The sequence below is a fragment of the Crassostrea angulata genome, chromosome 4 (genome assembly GCF_025612915.1).
Source record: "Crassostrea angulata isolate pt1a10 chromosome 4, ASM2561291v2, whole genome shotgun sequence".
Lineage (NCBI taxonomy): Eukaryota > Metazoa > Mollusca > Bivalvia > Ostreida > Ostreidae > Magallana > Magallana angulata.
Window position 1 is genome coordinate 6,887,446 of NC_069114.1, and position 17,516 is coordinate 6,904,961.

At 33.0% G+C, this 17,516-nt stretch overlaps 2 protein-coding genes across 2 annotated transcripts; one reads left to right on the plus strand and one right to left on the minus strand.

The window, feature by feature from the left end:
- Positions 1-8: 8 nt before the first annotated feature.
- Positions 9-6,325, minus strand: LOC128181221 (uncharacterized). The gene is made up of 12 exons (XM_052849534.1): positions 5,898-6,325; positions 5,358-5,477; positions 4,690-4,851; positions 4,290-4,391; positions 3,882-4,179; positions 3,262-3,544; positions 2,917-3,150; positions 2,609-2,685; positions 2,359-2,463; positions 1,550-1,764; positions 1,298-1,462; positions 9-1,097 (listed from the first exon to the last, which is right to left on the minus strand). Exons 1-12 carry the CDS (start codon positions 6,140-6,142, stop codon positions 848-850), a joined length of 2,256 nt encoding a protein of 751 aa, XP_052705494.1. The 5' UTR covers positions 6,143-6,325; the 3' UTR covers positions 9-847.
- Positions 6,326-15,209: 8,884 nt separating this feature from the next.
- Positions 15,210-17,516, plus strand: LOC128182529 (uncharacterized). Its single transcript, XM_052851208.1, has 2 exons — positions 15,210-16,956; positions 17,062-17,516. Exons 1-2 carry the CDS (start codon positions 15,290-15,292, stop codon positions 17,351-17,353), a joined length of 1,959 nt encoding a protein of 652 aa, XP_052707168.1. The 5' UTR covers positions 15,210-15,289; the 3' UTR covers positions 17,354-17,516.

Consider the following 17,516-nt stretch of genomic DNA (forward strand, 5'->3'; position numbering starts at 1 on the left):
ATGTTTTATTCAATGATTCTCAATATTCTTTTTCTTAAATTGCACATGTATTGAACATACAAATGAAAAAAAACAAAAGTTATTTGCTACACAGTAGCTTTTTGAGATGTTACAAATTGTCACACCTTTACAATGAATTTGGTCCATATTTACTGCAATACAAAGCAAGTGCATTTTTAATAAAGCAAACAGAAATAGGTAAACCAAGCAAAACCTGAATTATAAGAAAAGAAGTGTAAATGATGTGCAATAATTGCAAAACATAACCGACATTCAATAAAAAGCATACACTTTGAAACATCATAAAACAAGGCCAAGGGGCTACATTGCTCATATTGGCATTAACTCTAAGCAGCGTTTGGTACAAGAATGGCTATATAATTACATGTACCAGTATATATCTAGTTGAACACAAACAGTGGAATCTCAGTACACATTGTCAATCTATTTCTTTCTACTGATTAAAAGCCATCATTAACATTTAGCTATCTTAGTCATTTTAGTTTATTTCAGTTTAATTATTTTATTTGTGCACCTAACAAAATGAAACATTAAACATTAAAAAAAAAAATACAACTAACAATTTCAATAATTCCCCAAAAATATAAAGAGAAATATACTGATGTCATTAATTTTGGGGCGTTTCACTTGTAATCAATAACAGCAGACCTGTCTGTTACTTTAATATGCCGATTTTGATTCTCACCTTCATCTGGCTTTAAAATATGTGTGCTTTGAATATTTCTAACTATTTTTGAAGAATTTGTTACTATTATGACCATAAACGGGAGACAAATTTTGAACAGAACAGCTCACTTGAGCCTGTCATAAGAAATTTAAAGTCTATTTATTGAAATCTTGATTTCTTCTTAACCACAAGCTCGGTTGTTGGAGGTGGTGACTTTGGGGCTATGGTTCTGGAAATGCGTCGAGGGTCTCCTTCTGCAAGTTCAGCTGCCTGGTGCATGCCTCCCACCGACTCCAAGCGACTTTGGAGAATCTTCCTCATGATATCCGAGACATGGCTGTAGGTCTTCTGAGTTTTCCTCTGGACTACAGTCCACCTCCCAGTCTTCTTTGAATAAGTCCTATGATATCTGAATAAAAATAAGACATGTAATTAAGGATTGATAAAAATTAGGTTAAACCTTTCAGCATTGTTTAACATGAGAGAATAAAATGGCAAAAATAACTTTCGACCATTGCTCAGTAGTAGACAATGTATGAGATATTGCTGTATATTGATTCTTACAGTTAAATAGACCTGAGAGCATATGTGAAATCCCAAATATTTTACCTTGTTGTGCCATCCTTTCGAGTATCTGTTGGAAGATCCACACTCAAATTGTAGTCAAGAGCTGCCAAGATGTTTCTTGCTCTATATACTGGTGGTGAATACGATATCCTCTTGGATGCATACATGAGAATATGGTTATTAAAAATCTCTAAATTTGATGTACTCCTTAAAAGAAAAAAAAAGAAGTTAAGTAAGTAAACTGTAAATACAATAATAATTACATGCAGAATAAGGCATTCTGATAATTCATACCTGAAATTGAGATAGTAGTGGATATTATTCAGGAAGCGCTTGTCAAGTACGATTTTGGTCAGGGCTAGATGTGCTGGGCTTCCTTTCTCTATCCATTCTTTGTCCCTGTTTTCTTCTAATTCACCATGGGAGCACGATCCTGGTGACAGACCGACATATGACAATGCCCATTCATGTTCGTTCTGAACATGATGAAGCACTCCTACCCATAGATCCTAAAATCAAGAGAGAGAAAATGATCTCTACTACCATAAAGTAGTGCATATTAAGCATCTTTTGAGCTCTCCCACATGACCAATTTTGCATAGGAAGAAAATTATCTTTTCTGAGTACACTATGCATGGCTTTAAAACTAACAAAAAATTTACTTTGATATTTTAAAGATTAACATGTTGATTAAAACTTATGCATTCAAAGCTCACAGTTTTCTGAATGTGCTGAAGGTTTCACATGACACATATTACAAGTGAATACTGTATACAGGATAATTTTTTACCTATGTAATTTTCGCTCTTCTACACTTTTAAATCGTTTCACCCTGTCTTGAATTGCCAACACAAAGCTGTGTTTAAGGAGAGATCATTTGAGACATCAATTTTAAATTTGTTTGTTGGCAAAAAGAGCAATAGGGGCAAAAATATAACAGGGCAAATACTTCACTGTTTACAGTATTCCACTTTTAATTATGAATTTAATTTATAAGCCACCCATGGGTATGAAATAATACAACAGACCTCAGTCTGTGATGGGAGATTTGTAGTAATTATATCAGTTTAATTTTCATTAAAGTAAACAAATTAAATAGTTACCAAAAATTCTTCATGGGTGTTGGCCATTTTACTGCAGTGCCAAAAGTGATTAACTATATCTTGGCTCCAGTTCAGCAGCTCCCGACAGCTCTTTTCTTGACCAGCCTATGATGGCAAGTTTATAATGCTATATCTATGTTTGTTTATATTTTAAGCTTAATTGCCCAATACAGTTTTTTTTCATTTAAATACTTTAACTTATTGAAGATGAAATAAATAAAATAAACTAAATGTGGTTAAAAATAATTACCGTGACAATTTTTTTCCCCAGGTTTTTGGCGGCATGCCATATGTCATGGGAGTGTTTAATTTGAGGGTACTGGCGTTCTGTCATAAAATAAATAATAAACTATGCTAAGCGGTTATACAACTGATTGTAATGCTTGTACAGCGTTATGTTACGTAAAGATACCTTTTCCCCCGTAGTTATACTAAAAATAAAGTTAAGCTTTGTTTCAAATAATATGTGGCTAGCAATAACACGCATATATTATTAATGGCAATGTCCTTAAATAGTGATGTTATTTATTCTATTACGTGTATTAGAGTTTAACATACTCATTAATGCACCAATCTGTAAATGTGCATCAGTCACTACTTCAGTGACATTGTTGCTGGACCTCACATCTTCCAAAGCTCTCTGAAAGCCAGCTTTCTCCATGTTAGTGCTTTTCTTCCCCACCTCCCTCTTGTCAAGTGTTTCAATCGCAATGATCTTCTTGCTGTCATTCTCCATCATGGAATATGTACAATATTTGGCACAATGGCCAGGACTGTCCATACGTCCATCCCCTTTCAGAGAAAAATGAAATAGTTTACATACATACATACACACACAGTTCAAATCATCAATTAAGAAAAAAAAATTGTTGGTTTATAAACAAACCACAACAACAAACCTACCAAGAAGAACTACGTCTTTATCCTCAAGCTCTGCCCGAAAGCTGCGAAGATGTTCATCCCATTTTTCTTCAATCGCAGTAACAAGATAGGTGCGTTGCATACGAGTAAATGACGACTGGCTTGGAAAATGCAGTTTTAGGATCTTTGCCATCAATTCCACCTTGCTAAAGTTGTTTTCCGAGCACAGAACTGCTGCTGCTATCATCAGGTCCCCACTGTGTAGTCCATTGTTGAGCAGTGGTTGGGAGCACCATCTGTGTTTGATATGCTTCCTAGGACATGACTGCATAATAAAAAAAAATGTTTAACCTTTTTTGCAACTAATTTCATAAAGCGCTGCTTTTAAAACATAGATTTCTACTACAATAAAAGTGCATACCGCATGTAGGGAAATATTGTCCCCATTTTATTTACGCCCCTTTTAGCATTGTTGTCTGCAGGCCAAATTAAAACCGGCAAAATTCTAATGTTTCTAATTATCTTTCTTAAAGCACAACGTTGTCTTGGTTATTTCAAGATGGGGAAACACCATACTATTTGCAAGTCCAGAAGGGCAAAAATAGCACAGACAAAAAATAACTATGTATACAGTGCTTAATTATAACACTTGTCAAACTTACCCAGATAATGTATAATGCAGATGCAACATATTTTGTTGAAATCTCTACAAGCTCTGGACACCCTTTAACCAAGCAGCGCTCATCAATCTTTGTTTTTGCTAAAAGCAGCAACTGTTTCTCATATGCGATCACTTTTTCTGATGCAAGTACAACATCTGATTCCTCCATCGACAACACCTGCGTGATACCTGGGCCAGTGAAGTATTCTGGTGGTTCATCCTCCGTCTCTATAACTTCATCATTTCCAAAGACCAAGTCACCTCCAGCTACATCTTCGATGTCAATAGTTTCATCTTCACTTCAATTTGAAAGATTCATCTATTACCTCATCAGTACAATTTTTTCTTTTAACTTTATCAGATGGATGTACGTTTTCTGGGTAAACAAAATTATGTGAGGTGTACTTACCCTAAAGTCACTTCATATTCTTCTACATCAAAATCATCATCACTATCATCATCAACACTTCCTTTTTCTTCTTCAGATTCTTTCGTAATGCTAATACTCAAACTAGAATATAAGAGTAAACAAAACTATTACTCTACATTGTTTGAATATCATATATTAGATAAATTTACAAAATAACAGCCATGTACATATATTTATAAAAACACATCTGCATTTAAGAACCTGCATTACACCTGTTTAAATATCACTTATAACACCTTATTGATTTATTGTTAATGAATATTAAAATTCATCAATAATCCTTTGACATTTATTCCGTCAAAACTGTATCGAACAATGTATTTCTATTTGATATTCCACAAGGTTAAACTTTAATTTTTACACCTTTTTTTTCATTTACCTAAAAGGGTCTACAAATGAAGATGAGAAAGCTGTTTTCAATGAACTTTTTCTCTTTGTTTCTTCCCCTTTGGATATGGGTGACTGGTGAGATGCAGTAGCTGGGCTCAAAAAACTTGATTTCTCCATTTCTTCAACTCCTGACTCTGCTGTTTCTGTAGTACTGCAATCAGAATTTTTAATTTATACATAAACTAAGCTTTGAACACCAGCATTGACAAGTACATTGAGAGTGTTCAATATGAATATATAGTCTTCATTTTCCACTGTCTATTTCATGTGGTTGGTTACAAACAGACCACTCCTTACACTGACAATACCCCCCCCCCCCCCTTCCCTTGGTGTTAGTTGACCTACTACTGTCTTTACTAGCTATTTTGATACATTTGAAATCCATAGTTATGTTTTAAATACTAATCAGGAAAAATTTCTAAAAAAAATGCTTGAACATGGAGCTATAACAATTACATATGTACATGCAACTACCTTAATACAGGTTGAAGGTGCATGTCTTCATTCTAATAAAATCATGCATAATATGTTATTTACATGCACGTAACCGAAATATCTTCCATGATGACTTTTAAAAGTATTTACGTGTAAAATACATTATATCATAATATATAAATATTGTATATAGACATGCATGTACATGGTGTACATATATACCTGCCATTTCCTTTAGAATCTGTTGACGAAATTTCTGATAGCATCAACTCTGATATCCTTGGCAGAGGATGAGGCCTAGCAGGAGTTGAAGAAAGTATTCCTTGCCTTGAAAGGCGTTTCCTATATAAATTGAAACAAATCCCATTTATGAATATTCGAGTTTTTGTAAAGAAAAAATTGCTTTATATATTTTTTAAACAAACTACAATAAAAACATAAAGAATCTGAAATCAGCTGTACATTTTTTTTTTAATTTTTAAAATGCTTTATTTCTGTGCTATTGATACAAACAGACATTTCCAGTGTACAGTCTCGCTCTGTAAACGTACGATTTATTTGATTTCTGTTTTTACCCCTTCGAAGGCCCCATTATCATTACATACACAAAACAAAGTGTTTTAACGTATATTTTCTACAACATTTCTTATCTTACGCATTAATACGTGTCAAGTGTAACAATGTTACCATAATATACAATACAGATAAACAAAATGATGTCTAAAAATTCAATTTTTGAAGAAGAGAAGAGATCGTACTTACTGGGACTCATAGTGAGAGTTGAGGAGAAATCCCGCAAGTTCGGGGTTTGATTTCAATCCAAGCGAGTCACGCAAACTGTTCCAGTCTTCAATATATTCACCAATAAAAATCCTACTTTTCGCGTGAGTCTGGTTAGCTTGGAGCCTTTTCTTCTTACGAGTTGAATCTGTTAAGCTTTGAGGACGTCCTCTCTTTTTTGGGACATCCATATTTTCCGCATCTTTGTGTACATATACATTGCGCATGCGCTAAGACCGCCTCTTTGTTTTTCCGTTTGCCCAAAGAGAAATTATATTTATATACTTTAAATACTTTTAACTTTAAACAGAGATTGAATCGAAGGGTCTTATTTGGTGAAAGTTCATATATTTTATGGAATTTTGTATTGCTAAAAAGAAATCTGTGTATTTTTTGGGACAGAAAATCGGACCAAGCAGCTTTAATATTGGTAATACAACCACAGACTACAGAAAAGTTACAAATAAAAAGAAAGAGAGAAGGAGAAAAAACCCTAATAATATGATATCGGTTTGAAAAAAAAGGTAAGACTAAATGCTGTTTTCATACATAATTACAAAAAGTGTGTTGTTGCTGCAATAAAAGCTAGTAAACACACTGCTTTAAATATTTGAACATTGATAAGAAGTCAATGATAAGGCTTACCATATACCACCTATTCAAGTAGAAGTTGATTTTTAGAATTAATTATGATATTTTTTATGGCTTGAAAAAATAGGTTTTTTTTATCCGATTCATACTTTTGAAGACATTTGAAGAAAATAAAGCACCTTCAACAGAATCTACACAATTACCACATATTTCGGTTTCTGTTAAATCATTATTATACATACAAGTACAATGTATCTGCCATTAACATAATTGCATTGTTGCTAAATTGACAATGTACAGTGTATTATATTATATTTACGTGTCCCAAAATTATATATATATATATATATATATATATATATATATATATATATATATATATATATATATATATATATAGCGGGTTATGTAAATTTTTCCTGCAATGATCTCTACCTTCATAACCCGCATGAATCATCAAAGAAAGCATTTTTTTGTTTATTTGAACATCTTTCTTTAACGTTAGCTAAAAGAAACAGCCAAATCGTCTCCTGTAAGACTTTGAGTCTGGTATCGTCATGATTATTTCGTGCAGTCCGGGATTTTACTAAGGTCGCTGTAGGTTCAGACCAATCGATAAATAGGGCGTGTAGATTTCAGTCTGGCTGTTTCTATAGAGCTATGAATTAACTATAAGTTTTTGTAAGAAATAGAGGAAATTATGCTTGGTAAATGTATAATATATATATATATATATATATATATATATATATATATATATATATATATATATATATATATATATATATATATATATATATATATATATATATGCATATGCATTGTTCTTTCCCACTGTAAGTCCATACGGAGGAACTGCAATTATTTTTCTATAATCGCAATTGCTCCGTGTGTATACTATGACGTCATAAAGGTGTGACGTCGAATACTTTTCAATGACGTTTTCGATTTAAACCACTATACGATACATGATGTGTTTTTCTCTAACTCCATAAAATTGATGTATTTAATATTAAAACCTCTCTTTTATTAATAGTTTAAAAGAATTACTGTTATAACATATCATTGATTCTGTTAACAAATCTATGTGAATTAAAAAGATACATTACAGTCTGAATGATAAATTTTGATGCAATAGCTAAAAGTCAAGGTCTAGGCTAATACAGGGTATTTGCGAGTGGTAAAATGCAAATATAAGTAATAAACAACGATTATTTAGTGTACATGGCGTTATGAATAGCAGCTGCTCTGCTGGCATATTTTCCATGATGCGCTCATAACGCCATGTTCACTAAATAACGGTGTTTATTTCTTAAATACATCTCCAAAGTCTCTTTTTCAATGAATAATACTAAAAAAAACCCTTTAAAATACTGTGTTTAAAACACTGTCCAAAACACAGTGTTTTAAAGATATTATATATATTAGTGTAAACTAAACAAGTCATCAAAAATAAAAATGCAGATAGCCAAAATATGCCAGGTGTAACGTAGAATAATGACCACCGTAGAATAATGACCGTAGTTCATTTTTCAACGTAGAATAAAAAAACCCACGGTCATTATTCAACGTAGGAAAATTACCCATTTCGCCTGAAGAAGAAGTGTCATTTTATAAAAATACATTAGAGGATGGGAGAAGTGGGAGGGGTTATAGATATTACCTCATTAAATTTGATCAATACGATAAGTTTGAATTTCTTGTACTTTTTGGTAAAACATTTCTTTTTTGCGCCCCCCCCCCACCCCTGAAAAGTTGGAGTTCAGTTCGTTCCGTTCAAATTTCATCTTTTAACATTTGAATTAAAATAAATGTCGTCTTCAAGCATAAAATAGAGCCCAGTACGTACCGCCTCCCTTGTTGCTTGGTTTCCTTATTGCCTTAATATTTTATAAGTTTTCAGAAATAACGTGCGAATATTTTTTACATAAGTTATCTCTTTAATCAGAAGGACATTCCACCTTATAAATAAAAATCCTTTCCCCCAGCACGAATATATATATATATATATATATATATATATATATATATATATATATATATATATATATATATATATATCATTCTTTGTTTGACAATTCATTCACAAATGAATATTGCTTATATTATTACAACAATTATTCTTTCATGATTGTTGTTAGTTAATTATCACACAATTTAATTCCTCAATGTATATAAATTTGTTTTTCATTAGTTTTTTTTCGTTTTTTTGGAATGGCTTTGCAAAAGACAAAGTACCACCATCCGCACAGATTTCTAAACACACACGTGCAGAAAATCGCGATATATATCAAGTTAAGCAAGCTGTGCATACATTTTGTAAATGAAATATTGTCTTTAAATAATGAAGTTATATAATATGTTGTTAAGAATTATTCATGGCAAAAAATCATGTATACTTCAGCAGATTTCTACACAAAAGCGTTATTTCCCGCCATATGTCGACAAGAGAAGAGACGTAACTGTTAACAATCAATTTGCGGCAACGTACGTGTGTTTGTGTGTGTGTTTGCTACGGATATTAAAAACTATATACAGCAATTTCTTTACAAGGTCGGTGTTTATATAACTTCAAACTCAACTGAACAGAGTGAAAATTCCAGTTTCAAAGTCAGTTACCTTGTCGGGATACAAGGTAACCAATTTTTATTCTTGTTTACAGCGGGAGTCATTATTCACGGCGGTCATTTTTCTTCACGTTTAGCATGAAGAAAAATGACCCCTGGGTTTTTTTTGTTCAGAAAAATCCAAATGTTCTACAGCAAGGGGGGTCATTATACTACGTCGAAAAATGACCCCCGGTCATAATTCTACAGGGTCATTATTCTTCATTACACCGGCAGTGCTGAAAATTTGTAATGAGTACAGCATTCTGTTAACCTCTTGAAGTATAATCGAGCTGTTTATTTGTTTTTTCCGATTTACCTGCCCTGACTATGGCTTTAACATTTTCTACTAATGGTGCTAAAACCGGATTTTAACCTTTATCATTTGTAAATCCGCCCATTGAGAAGTAGGAGACAACTTCTGTAAATACTATATAGTGAAACAACAGAATAATATACCTTACCTAAGACAATATGAAATTCATAATATATCAATATGCTTTGTATAATACAAAATATTCTTTAAACGTAGCTTTCACTTGCACATAGCAACAATGCACAGAATACACCTAGATATATTGATGCATGACATAGCGCACCGAAAACATAGAATGACGTAGATATTAATGTAGATGCATGACGTAGCGTATAAAAACATAGAATAATGGAATAGTACATGCGCAGAGCTCAGCACCACGGAAACCGGGGATAAGCACCGGCATTATGTGCCTTCATGGCACGGAGAAGGATTTAACTTTAACTAACATGCGCAGAAACGTTAAAATTGCTTCACTTTTCTCTTGTATCAAATCTCAAAACAATAATATTAAACACAACATTTTTCTTATGGAAAACATTATTCCGCTGGGAACCTCTGACAAAAAATCTAGATGTTCTTTGAATTCTACACACTCTTTAACAACATCTTCGAAAGTACCGTCATTGTTAATTATACATGACCAAAACGGAAAAAAGGTCCATTTCGGTGCGACAAGTACCCCAGTAGCTTTACACGCTATCAAATGAGAAATTACTCTACTTATCAATCTTACCGGTGGAACAATCTTATTATTATCAAGCTTCCAACCAAAAGAAAAAGCATCAATCCCAGTTGATAAACTATCTACAAACTTTGAATATAATTTCTTTACCTTGAAATTTGAAGAATATGCAAAACGTCACACTTCCTGTTAAATAACGTGAAAATTCTATCATTAATGCCCCAGTCGTCTGCATCATACATTTTACTGAAAAAATCAGCAATAACGTTTATATTTCTTGGAATCCAACAAAACTTCAAAAACATTCTTCATAATATACAAATCTTTAAAATAGCAAACGCAACATTGTGTAAATCTGATTTCATACTACCAACTTCTATTATCATTACTGTGTTCTAATTGTCCGTATGAACTTTAACATTATTACCTTGCAATCCCACCTTAAACAGATCTAAAGTCACCTCTATTGCCTTTAATTCTCTCCACGTTGAACTCCGTTCAGGTTCTGATTTTGTCCATGTCTTTCTAACAATTTTCCCAAGAATTTCCACGCAAAATCCTGCTCCCGAACGATCGCTAGCATCTGTATAAATCAGTCTTTCTGGTAAAACATAGTTGTGAAAAATGTTCTTAAAAGCTAAATTCATACAATTGAATCTCTAAAATTTCCATTCTTCAATAGATTCTTTGATCAGTTTCAAAACTGTATCCCATGATCTTCTAAAACAAATAGTCAAATGCAATTGTCTAGTCATTGACCTGCAAATCGAACGCCAACTCTCTAAAAATGATACAATTTTCCCTGTAAATTTTGCTTAAACCTAGCAGTTACCCAATAATCATTATCCACAATCTGATTGATCATGAATACAAGTTTTTCTACTTTAACACTCGACAACCTTTCTTTCATGTTCCAAGAAAATCCTAACCATTCTAAACATTTTTGAGGCACCCACACAGACTTTTCTTTTTTTATAACAAAGTCTGCTTTAATCAAAGTATCGTATACCTTTTGAGATGAATATTCACAATCGTCAAAAGAATATGAAAAAAACCAAAATCCAATATCTAAATAAAAAATTATATAGATACATTGTTCTCTCCAAAATCTTACTAAATTCCTAGGATCTTTGTAAAAATAAATGGTGCCGATGAAAAACCAAAAGGTAATAAAGAAATTTAAAAAACATGATAACAATCATCCCAAGAAAATCCAAATTATTTACACATGGAAGCGTGCAGATCAATACAGTGATATCCTGATAAAAGATCAAAATTTAAACATAAGACCAGTTTTGTGTACAAAATCTAAAGCTTCTTTAATACCCTTAAGTTTGAAATTGTATTTTATTGATTTACATGCCTCAAATCTAAAATGAGCCTTTCTTTACCCTTTGCGTTAACCGAAACTGTTAGAGGATTCACCACGTGCGGAATTTGATCTACGTTATCAATAATACCGCTTTGCAACAATGCTTGAATACTTTTGCTTACACAATCTGTGTGCGCGATTGCAGACTTGTTATTTTGACAATGTTTACATTCAGGCAATTCGTAAAAGGCACTATATAACCAGAAAAAATAATATTGCAAACATTTTCTCTAGCTTTCAATACATTTCCCCAAAAACCACTATGTTTTCTTTATCTACCTTTAACATTGAAAACTTTGTCTTTTACTTCGGCTTTACAGTTTTCATATTGAAAAATATTGCTCACCATTTCTGTAGAATCTTTATGCAAACCTTTTGTCAGTGATTTCTTTTGTAATGGTAGCTGTGGGCATAAATGTCCTTCCTTTGATTTTGAGTGGGTAATGTGGTGCCACATTTCCCTCTTCAAAGCAGTAGAAACAGACTATAGACTTGGCGAGGGGGAATCTAGGCATGTTGATCTGTGGTGTTGCTGCCCATGCGCGGGGAAAAATTCCCTGCTTGAGTGAAATTTAGTCAGCTAGCTTCTCCATTGTTGAAACGAAACAGATCGTTCCGGATGGATGAACCGCTCCTGTCATACGGCTTTTATTGGACTTTTCCTTTCTCTTCCTGATACCTCGAGACTTTGCATTTCGTAACTTAGTAGCCTCGTCAGGACCATCCACCAGACTATTGCCAATATACTCTTCCAAAGTGTCCCACCCATACATGTCTGTAATTCGCACGTGCATTTTCCTCTCGGCCAACTTCTCTCTTGCAGACTTAAGAATTTTTCTGGCGTCCTCGATTCTTCCGAAATTTAGATACTTATCCACCAGTTCTAACTCGTTGATTCTATGTTGGTTTAATTCAAATTGAGTTTTACACCCCGTATACTTAAAATTGTTCGACTCCTCCGGCTTACTCAGAACTAGGTTTTTGCGCAATTATGTGACTCTCTCCTCCAGTTCTTGTTTCTTATACGTCGTCATAAAGCGCGTTTTTCAATCTACTTTTGAATAACGTCGATGCCTCTTCAAAAGAAATTTCGCTGTATGTTTCCTCTATTTCACTTCTTCGTTTACGCTGTTCTGAGGTAAGTTATTCAATATCAGACACATTGAAAGCTGAATACGAACTCGAATAACCACATGTAAGATACACCTGTTTAAATACCCGTGACATATAACACACATATCCATCCGCATTATTTAATTCCTACACCCAACACTAGAAAACATATCGAATACACCTATAAAATAGTTCCATATGCTAACGAAAAGAAATTAATAAAAGCTTTGTTTTCATATCAAAGAATTTTAAGCTCTGTAACTCGTTTATAACTAATGAAAGACACTCAATTTTGGTTGCCTATTAAAAATACCGCAATGAAGCATGGTAAACATTAAAATCGGGATTTTTTTTTTTTACAAAAATCGTGACCATGCCCCTTAAAATACTAATAAGGTTTTTTCGTTTTTTCTAATGTTGAGGAAAAAAAGTTGAATACTTGCGAATTATTTTTCAGCAATGTTACAAAGTGTATTAATTTTAAAAGTAAAACAACTTTATAGACCACTCTCGGTGAGATCTTAAAATGAAATGGATCAGTACACTCAAAAGCCAAGACCGTGAAAAAGTTATATTTTCTCAGAAATGATATCAAAGAGGAATGGCAATGTTCTGTAACATTTGTGTTTCAAAGTCTGAGTCTTATTCTCCACATTGACGCCAACTTAATCTTTAAATAAAATTACTTAGAATAACTTTTGAAGATAAAATTTTACAAGCATAAAAGGTGTGATATGTTAGTTCTTATTTTGTAGAAAAGTTACAATAAGAAATCTAATTCAGTCATATGTCAAATATTTTGCACTAAGTGGCAATTTTTGACTTAGAAATGATACAATTTTTTTTAATAAAAATTGTTCATTTAATTTATATATTCATGTTGTTATGTTGGTATGATTTTATCCCAAACTAAAATATAAGAGCCAGGAAGACATCAAAAGAAAGTGTATTTAAACATCTTCTGTCAGAATATGAGAAGAAAAATATGTTAGACCGATATATAATCAAGATTATAATTAGAAGTGAAAGACTTAATTGAATACATTTTCTTCTACCCATTTTTGATTCAATTTAAAAAACACCCTGAATGATGATAGCACTTAAATCATTTATAGTAGTAGGATGAAACGAATTGGACTTGAAATTGAATATATTCTGCAGTGTGTCCAATTATTCAAATACATGTATTGTCACTTATTTGATCGTATAATAGAAAAAAAGCAAAATTGTTCTTAATATTTGTTTATTTAGTTTGACGCAATGAAATATGTATCAAGCTAACGCAATTTGCATTTATTTAAAATAAAAACTATATGCACGTATGAGCAACAATTTTGATTTCAACTTATCACTCTCTGTTGCACATCAAAAAGTAAAAAAAATGGGTACAAAAATATTAATGGATCTCGCACTAAAATGCTGACACTATTGTATTTTCAAAAAAATCTAAAGCGGTTGTATTTTAGTATAATGTTTGTGATTGTGCAGGATGCAATTTTTCATTTTAAAAAAAATTATTTTTTGCAAAATTATTGGGGCGTGGTTTTACTGCCCCATGTTCCGAAGCCCTTGATTATGGCCAGGCTATAGCTATTGTATACAATACTGGGTGTTGATAGAACAACCGTTGAAATCATTCTTCGCACAACAAATGTAGTTCAAACTTAAAATTGAACGTAGATTGTATAGCATATCAGCTGGTCTGTGTAAGGTTTACCTGTGATATATTTTAACAATACATACCAGCAATCTTGTTTTGGGTAACATACTGAATATTTCAATTTAATGTAAAGTTGCTGAGCGATGGAATATATAGTTTACACAAATAACGTAGGACATTCTAAGATAAGAGATCGATTCCGTTATCAAGATGAGAGTGCAAATTGTTGGGAAAATTGTTTCAAAAGCATGTACAACAGTTAATATTAGTTGAGCTGTTAAATATCTGACCCTCTAACAATTCATATTTACGATATCAATATAAATACGTACCAATACGCTTAGAAACACGGTTAATTCATTAACGATGCATCCATGTGTCAATATAGTCTGATATAATGACACTTAATGAAAAAGTTTTCAACTCACATCAAAGGAGTTCGAAACTCTGTACTTTGAGGTCTTTGTTTTTCCACACGTGTTTTAGAAGAGAAGAAGATATTTGAAAATTTTAGATTTTCTTTTTCAAACTTGGCACCACTAGTGTCAGAGGCACGGGGTGTAAAGAAATAGATTTTACAGTTTAGGTTAATCTTATTCTTGAGGCTCTTCAAACCAAAAAACGGTACATGTAGCAATAGGCTTTTTAGTTCTTAAGAAGTTAAAAATGAAAAATAGTTTACGAACGACGAACATTAGGATCGACAAACAACATGGGTGACTCATGGGATGATTATTTATTTTTTTTCTTAAAAAAATTATTAGGAAATGCCGTTTTTATATTTTCGTACAAAAAAAGTGTCAAAATATCGAAAGCAAAGATAGGCAGCAGTGAAAAGAAACATAACTAAGTGTGTTCTTTCATTACTAGTATTATGATTGATTTTTTTTATTTACAGGAACAGGGTATTATTTTCCAGCGAAATAGGTGTGAAACGCTATATCTGATGAAGTGTTTGCCATAAAGAATAATTGTTATTCATAAAACTCGAATCAACTGATATAAGGTTACGAGAAAGTTAAAAACACAGAATGTCTGAATATTCATATGCACAGGAAGCCATGTACGTAATTCTGTGTCGTTATATAGGGACACCGACAGAGTTGACTATAAGACGGGAGGTAAGGGACATGGAAGAAATTATTAAAAATTTGTTGGAAGCCTATTTTGGTAAAAGAATGATGATTAGTGGAAGTGTCAAGGAAGGATTTAGGTTTAACTCTTCTGACAGGGATTTAATGTTCTGGTTATCAAATCACAAAGTGATAACTGATTTATCACAGTTTTGTGTTTATGATCCGTCAAAACATACTTTAATTCTCATTGAGGACACTGATACACCACCGGGGTTTGTCAGACTACAGCTTCTGACGCCACCACGAGATGGATTCATTGCATCGTCAGTTGTTCCGTTACATAACAGATCGTACATATCGAGTTCAAAGTGGAGACAAACACTGTTAACAAGCGTGAGAAGAAATAAAGCATGGAACCAGACAGAAATCCACGGTCCTTGTGCGAACTGTATATTCAATAGTTACGAAAACGATCTTGCTCTTTGTTTACATAGCTCCAGTTGGTCAAGGTTAACATGTTATTGGAGAGATCGATGTACTTTGCATAATTGGCCTCCAAACCACGTGTTTGATGAAATATTAAGAAATGGTTGTCATTTTGTGCCCGTCGGAAGTAAATTGACAGCAAATGAAAATGAACTGGAATGGAGATTGTCATTTTCTCAGGCAGAACAAAAACTAGTGTACTCCATGAGTCACACACAATTTCTGTGTTATGGCCTTTTAAAAATATTTCTGAAGGAAGTTATCAATAGTGACACAGAAGAACCATTCCTGTGTTCATATTTCATGAAGACCACGATGTTCTGGTTGATACAAATAGGAAATATTACATGGTGCCCAAATAACTTACTGGATTGTTTCTGGAAATGTTTCAAATTTTTGTTATATAGCGTCCATAGAGGTGTATTATCAAATTTTTTCATTCCACAGAACAACATATTTGCCAGCAAATTAGCCACAGAAAGAGGCGCACTGACACGCATGCATCTGTTAGAACAACTAAACGGTTATTATAAAATGGGTTTGAGTTGTTTGCTTCAAAGTCCGACGATAAAACCATTTATAGAATTTAGTGAATTAATTCATGTATGCAATAATCCATTCAGATCAGAGACATTCAGTGGACGTATCATGATTTTTGGTGACCTAGAAAGCTGTCTTGTTGAGGAAATATATCAGGTAGAGATTTTTCAAAAAGACACAAAAACATGCTATCTAAATCTTAAGTCCATATTCCTGTTATTGCATGAATCCATAACAGAAAATCAGAAATTGTTATTACAGAAATGCACTGCAGATATTTTAGTTCAAACAGCGTTTATGTTGCTAAAATATTCAACGGACTGTACAAATAAAAGAGCCTACAAATCCCACAGACTGATAAGTAACTTGTTGAAGCTGGCAGGTAGAGTGGGTGATGTGTCTTATTTGTTGTATCTCGCTCTGTATTATTACAGGATTTGTAGATATGAAGAAGTGGTTAGAATAAAAGATCTAGTAAAATCAAAACTCTTAAAGCCCTATCTCAGGTATAATAGAGTAGACCTAGAAATATATAATGATTATGTAGAGGGGTTGTCTTTGTCTAAACGTATGAAAAAGGCTTGGGCAAGCAGTGTTCGTCTTTATGATGAGGTGTTTTGCATTCATGAGCTGGATCTAGAAAAGATTGTGAGCACAGAAAGCGGTTTTATAATGATGTATTTTTCACCTTTTGTGCTGGCGGAAATGCTATGTGTGTTAAGTTACTACAGACTAGGTAACATGTCCCATTGTCTACAGTCACTGACAGACCTACAGACACTGCTGCTCAATGACGACGGAAGATATGTACCTTTATGTGACAGAGACACTTCGTGGCAGATACTGGGGATCTGTCAGCATGTTGTGGGGGACCTACACGGGGCGTTACAATCTTATCAAATGTCACTGAAGCAAGAACCTTTCCACAAATTACAGAATGCCTCAATATATAGAATAGCCTTCATTCTTAATCGATTCAATGAACGAAATTAGCTGCAACTCTCTAAATAAATAGGTGAAACAGAATCCAACAAAATATTTCATTATATATATTTAAATGAATTACAAAGATGACACTTCAACACATAATTTATAATCTTTTATTAATAGGAAAGAGAAGGAAATGAAAATATATAAATGTGAGATAAATTTATTA

What these genes read in the sequence shown, in the direction of transcription:
- LOC128182529 (XM_052851208.1), top strand. Translation starts at nt 15,290, where the DNA reads ATGTCTGAATATTCATATGCACAGGAAGCCATGTACGTAATTCTGTGT. An exon ending in AAGGCTTGGGCAAGCAGTGT is followed by an intron (nt 16,957 to 17,061) that starts TCGTCTTTATGA and finishes TTTTGTGCTGGC; the next exon opens with GGAAATGCTATGTGTGTTAA.
- LOC128181221 (XM_052849534.1), bottom strand. Translation starts at nt 6,142, where the DNA reads ATGCGCAATGTATATGTACACAAAGATGCGGAAAATATGGATGTCCCA. An exon ending in GAATATGAAGTGACTTTAGG is followed by an intron (nt 4,180 to 4,289) that starts GTAAGTACACCT and finishes TTCAAATTGAAG; the next exon opens with TGAAGATGAAACTATTGACA. An exon ending in ACAGATTGGTGCATTAATGA is followed by an intron (nt 2,686 to 2,916) that starts GTATGTTAAACT and finishes ATTTTATGACAG; the next exon opens with AACGCCAGTACCCTCAAATT.